This window comes from Chenopodium album, chromosome 9 (genome assembly GCF_948465745.1).
Source record: "Chenopodium album chromosome 9, dcCheAlbu1.1, whole genome shotgun sequence".
Classification (NCBI taxonomy): Eukaryota; Viridiplantae; Streptophyta; class Magnoliopsida; order Caryophyllales; family Amaranthaceae; genus Chenopodium; species Chenopodium album.
In genome coordinates this window covers 2,910,375-2,915,682 of record NC_137842.1, presented here as the reverse complement: position 1 = coordinate 2,915,682, position 5,308 = coordinate 2,910,375, and the positions used below count along the sequence as shown (strand labels likewise).

Below are 5,308 nucleotides of genomic sequence, written 5' to 3'. Positions count from 1 at the left end.
ACTTGATTGAAAATGTTTGAACTTATTTAGTTATAAATTGAATTTATATAACCCTTATTTAATAATCTTTATCAAAAGTTTATTTTTTTCAAGTGATATCAATTTATTCAATTTGAACTTCTTATTATATATTCTAAATAAAAAGGAAATTAAATGAGGTAGACATAATAGGACTTTAAGCAACTGTAAATTATGTGGAGAATAATCGTGCGATCCTTAGCTTGCATGAAGGGTTACTTCGCTCACCAAGTCATATAGTGTGCATAAATTATGGACTCACAACTATCGACCCCCTTGATATACATGACCTTTTATGTATCACATCACTAGTGTGGTTAGAGCTTAGGTGTCAATCTAGATAATTTTGTCGGATTCGATAAGATCGTGTTAAGTCAATATCAAATTTAAGTCATGTTAAATTATTGTATTCATACAAATCGAAATCTGAATCAGGTTTTGTTCAAATTGGTTCAGGCTAGATGGGTCATTCAAATCAGTTTTTAACAGCTCTGATCTGTACTATAAAGTGACAATGTGACATCGTTAATCTATAAAAGAATAAAAGGGTCACTCGTATGAAGTTGGAAGTAATTAAGGGAGAAGTGTAAAAGAATTCATGATCACTCTCAATTCCTCGAATACGGAATACCCAAAGGCTCGAGAAGGAATATAAATGTGTTATATGGAAAAATGTAACGATGATTTAACCTTTTTGTAATTTTTCCATGGTAAACAAGACAATTACAAAAGATATACTCCAACGAGTTTTAGGATTGGTTGTTCTAAACTATGGAATATACTCTTAATGACACAAACTTTAAATTAATTGCAATCACTAACATCTATTTGACTCTCTTACATACAAAACCACCTCGTTCAAAGCTGGCAAATCTAGCTAGACAGCTAATAACACTTACTATGATCACTCGCAATTAATCGAATATTAACGAGTGTAAAACAAATGTTCAAATTAAAATGCCTTTTTGTTTAAATTAATGGTTGAACTGTAATATGCAATATCTGTGAATGATGTTTACATTACTTTTGCTTGATACATAATCATGAATTGGCTTATTGTCTATGGCTAGTACTTTAACAACTAATATGCATGGTTTAATTTTACGATGAAACCTCACTTAACTTGAATTTGATCGTCTCTAGAGGTGTACGTTGTACATTTGTATAGTGCTCTATAAAGGCAGGGTGACCCTAGTTAAAGCAAAAACATGTGATAGAGGAGTGGTATGTAGCACATACCCTTCTTGCAAGCAACGAAGCGAAAAGATTTGTTTGTTGCTTAGCATGATTCGAAGACATGGTGCATTAACTAGATGTTGTGAATGTACTGTGGTGGAAACAAGTCTCTTGTGGTGGTGGAGGCCGTTGTCACGTAGAGGTGTTTCCCACAATATTATGATTTGTGACAAAAAAGCAAGCATGCATGTATGATTAATGGGCTACATACTCTTCCTATTATCATATCATGTTAGGGTGATTGAGTGAAACTTTACTCGAATTATGCATTGATTGTCTTGATCTCCTTTTTTCGATGGCCTAATCCTAGATCTTAACGAACGCTAATGACATGTTTGATAAGCTGTCACAAGTTGCGAGAGTGAATAATTTACATGTAATTTTGCAAGAAAATTCCATGTTCATTTTAATAAGGAAATAATCTCATTGATACAACACGACCCGAAATGACACAATATGTGAACCAAACCATGCATGGACGACTCACTTGAGTGCAAGATGATACAGTGTAAAACATATTTCGAGGCATCAACCGTCAGCTTAAGTTTTTGGTTAAGTTGGTCATGTGACATGGTATTAAAACGACAAAATTAAACCAACGTGACACAAAGGTCACAGATTCAAATCTCATCCACCCTCTACTTTCAAGTGAAATTATTTGCGGAGGGCCCATGCTGCATCCACACTTCACGCCCAATGGGCTCTCGTGTGAGGGGGTGTGATAGAGTATAAAACATATTTCTGACCTCAACCATTAGCTTAAGCTTTTAATTAGCAGAATTGGTCCTTTAACACAATACCTACTGGCACGACACATTGGCTTAATTGCACAACCCGGCATGTGCCTAACTCTATCAATTAATAATCTATGGAGTAGAGAATGAATATGATCATTATTATCATTTGAAAATGAAGTAGCAATTAATTATATACATAGTTTAGTGCAATTGTGCAAACGCATGTTTTGCAACGTCAAATTCTATTCTCTTTCATAACGAACAACCAACTAGAATCAAGAAACTATATAAAAACTAAGCACTACGTAATGCCTTACATCCTAAATACCGTTATTTTTTTCCACTTTGATTCCATTTGTTGGATCTTTGGTGAGCAAAGTAGTGGCAACTCTAGTTGACTTCTTAACAAGGTGATTGATTTTATAAAGTTATATACTTGTATAAATTCCAGATCTCTGTTATCTAGCTGTATTTTTTATGCAATAGTTTATATTACAGTATATTAGTAACAAACAGCTGAAAACAGAACCTTTGATATACTAATCCTGAAACTCTTACAAACATAATATTGCACCAGTTCCTGATTATATGGCTGACTATATCAATTTCGCCGTAACAGGCCTTCTGCATACATTTCTAGCATCATTGATTGGCATTCTAGTTCTGTTTATGCTACGAAAGCATCGTAGAAAAGCAAGGGCTTATGAGAAACTGATGCCACCAGGGGAGATGGGGATCCCCTGGATCGGCGAGACTCTGGATTTCTACAGAGCCTTACAAAAGAACAGACTTTTCGAGGACTTCATTGCTCCAAGGATCAAAGCTCACGGAAAGACCTTCAAGACGAGGTTGATGGGGAGTCCGACTGTCATAGTAAATGGCGCCGAAGCCAACAGGTTTTTCCTGTCGAACGAGTTTAAGCTCGTTGTCAGTTCTTGGCCTGCATCATCAGTTCAGCTCATGGGAAAGAACTCTATTATGGAGAAGTCAGGAGAACAACACCGTGTTGTTCGATCGATTTTGACTAGTTGTTTAAGTAACAAGGGACTAGAAGGTTTAGTTCCTAAGATTTGTAAAGTTGTCAAGGATCATTTGGAGAAGAATTGGGGTGATAAGCCTCAAGAAGAAAGGATTATTTCATTATATAAAACTGCGAAATTTCTGTCCTTCAGAATAATGTGTGAGTGTCAGTTGGAGATGGAAGCGGAGGAGGAGCTTTTCGAGTGCTTTGAGAAGGTCCTAGAAGGGATTTTTTCACCCCTTGTGAATCTTCCAGGAACGAGTTTTTGGAGAGCGAAACGAGCAAGGGCTGAGATTGAGAAGATATTGGTTAAATTAGTGAGGCAAAAGAGGAAAGTCATAGAAGAAGAACAAGCAGCAGGAGGTGCTGCAGCTGAAGAAACACGAACGTTGCTGTCGAGACTAGTGAGTGCCATGATTCGAGGCGAAATCACAGAGGTTGAAGTTGTTGATAACATTGTTCTGCTCATCTTTGCTGCTCATGATACTTCCTCCTTTGCAATTGCTATGACTTTCAAGATGTTGGCTCAACACCAAAGTTGCTATTCCTCTTTGCTTCAAGGTATGTCACTATATTTTAACATAGCGAGTTACTACATGCATTGTATACAACATTTTTAATCACCCTGAATTACGTAAAAGTAAAAATAAAAGATTTATATAGTGGTTCAATTGATGAACACCATTGGTTATCAATTTATGTTTTTCTGTGCGCTTTATGATTATTGTATAACGATAAAGTTGTCATATGTCAAGAAGTCTCATTACTCATCAAATGATTTAAGTTATTAACATTTTGTACTCTTCTCAATGGCAGAGCATTCTAATATTAGCACCAACAAAACAAAGGAAGGTGAAGATTTGACAATGGAGGATGTTATGAAGATGAATTATACATGGCAAGTAGCCCGTGAAAGCGTACGCCTTTTCCCTCCAATTTTCGGGTCTTTTAGAAGAGCCACTTCGGATATAGATTTCGATGGATTCACAATTCCTCAAGGATGGAAGGTTTGTTCTTGCTAACCAAACAAAACAATGTATTCATTTACAACCTTCATATTATTATCGCGTATTAAGTAGTGTATAACTCCATTTGAAATTTTAGGATCTTAAACACGATTTCAGGACCTCAAACTTGATTGATCTCAAAATAATTCATGTATCTAAAACCTAATTTGAGCCAAATGAGATCGAAAAATCGATCTATACCACATCCAATTTTAATGTAACCAATTTGACTAATCAATTTTTGAGATAACAAAGACTGTAACCCAATTTGACTCGACCCAACTATTTGACATGTTTAATAAGTATAGTTATGAAAAGTGAAACTAAAACTTTTGCTCTTGATATAATGTAGGTATTGTGGACAGCTTACGGGACGCATTTCAGTGAAGATTATTTTAAAGATCCCATGAAATTTGATCCAAACAGATTCGAAGAGCCCATATCACCTTATATATTTGTTGCATTTGGAGGAGGTCCAAGGGTGTGTGCGGGCTATCAATTGGCTAAGATGAATATTCTCATCTTCGTGCATTTGGCTGTGACTAATTATAATTGGTCTTTAGTTCAACCAAATGAACCTATTGTTATGGATCCGCTCCCTCTCCCTTCTCAAGGAATGTCATTACGAGTTTCTCCTAAAGTACAGTAGAATATGCATATACGAATTACTTCTTATTTAATTTTTTCTCGAGGTGGGTACAAATTCGTACATATACCCGGATGCATTGAGATATATGTGCACCCTTAGAAAGGGGTGTAAAATGGGCATGTCCATATGATACCAATACCTTGTAAACACAATTATTTGGCTAATTAATGTAATTAGATAATTCACAAAGACGTGTTTGTTGCATTCATTCAGGCAGAATTCAACGACTTGCAAATTTCCTATATTCCTTTTGTCGTTACCCCTGGAATTTAGGGTATGTATAATAATTGACTAAATATCAATTATGTACCTTATTAAGTCAACTAATGCCCACATTTTTAATCTAATTAAGTTTGTAAATTGAAGCCGCAAGTTACTCATTCTTTTTAGTGATTGCTTGAAAAAAAACAATATCTTTAATAATAAAAATGATTTTTACTCCATAATGTTGGAGTGTTTAGACAGTGTTTACATATATAGTGTAAAACATACGTTTAGACACTAATCAATTAGTCTGATCACCACTTGGTACTAATCATAAAGAATTTCAAGTCAATTAACCTAATTAACTTCACTTAAGAAAGAGTCATAGAGGTGGGTCCCTTAAATTGAAAATGGCGCTAAGCAAATATTTAACCCC

General features: G+C 35.2%; 1 protein-coding gene across 1 annotated transcript; it reads left to right on the top strand.

Annotated features, from left to right (window-relative positions):
- The first annotated feature begins 2,543 nt into the window (after nucleotides 1–2,543).
- LOC145559384 (taxadiene 5-alpha hydroxylase-like) lies at nucleotides 2,544–4,845 on the top strand. The gene is made up of 3 exons (XM_081620807.1): nucleotides 2,544–3,573; nucleotides 3,829–4,019; nucleotides 4,372–4,845. The coding sequence occupies exons 1-3, from the start codon at nucleotides 2,580–2,582 to the stop codon at nucleotides 4,666–4,668; spliced, it is 1,482 nt and encodes a 493-aa protein (XP_081476933.1). The 5' UTR covers nucleotides 2,544–2,579; the 3' UTR covers nucleotides 4,669–4,845.
- The last annotated feature ends 463 nt before the right edge of the window (nucleotides 4,846–5,308 follow it).

Bases quoted from the DNA above. Each gene is read 5' to 3' on its own strand.
- LOC145559384 (XM_081620807.1), top strand. From the start codon at position 2,580: ATGGCTGACTATATCAATTTCGCCGTAACAGGCCTTCTGCATACATTT. The intron at 3,574-3,828 runs GTATGTCACTAT...TCTCAATGGCAG, and splicing joins CTATTCCTCTTTGCTTCAAG to AGCATTCTAATATTAGCACC. The intron at 4,020-4,371 runs GTTTGTTCTTGC...GATATAATGTAG, and splicing joins CAATTCCTCAAGGATGGAAG to GTATTGTGGACAGCTTACGG.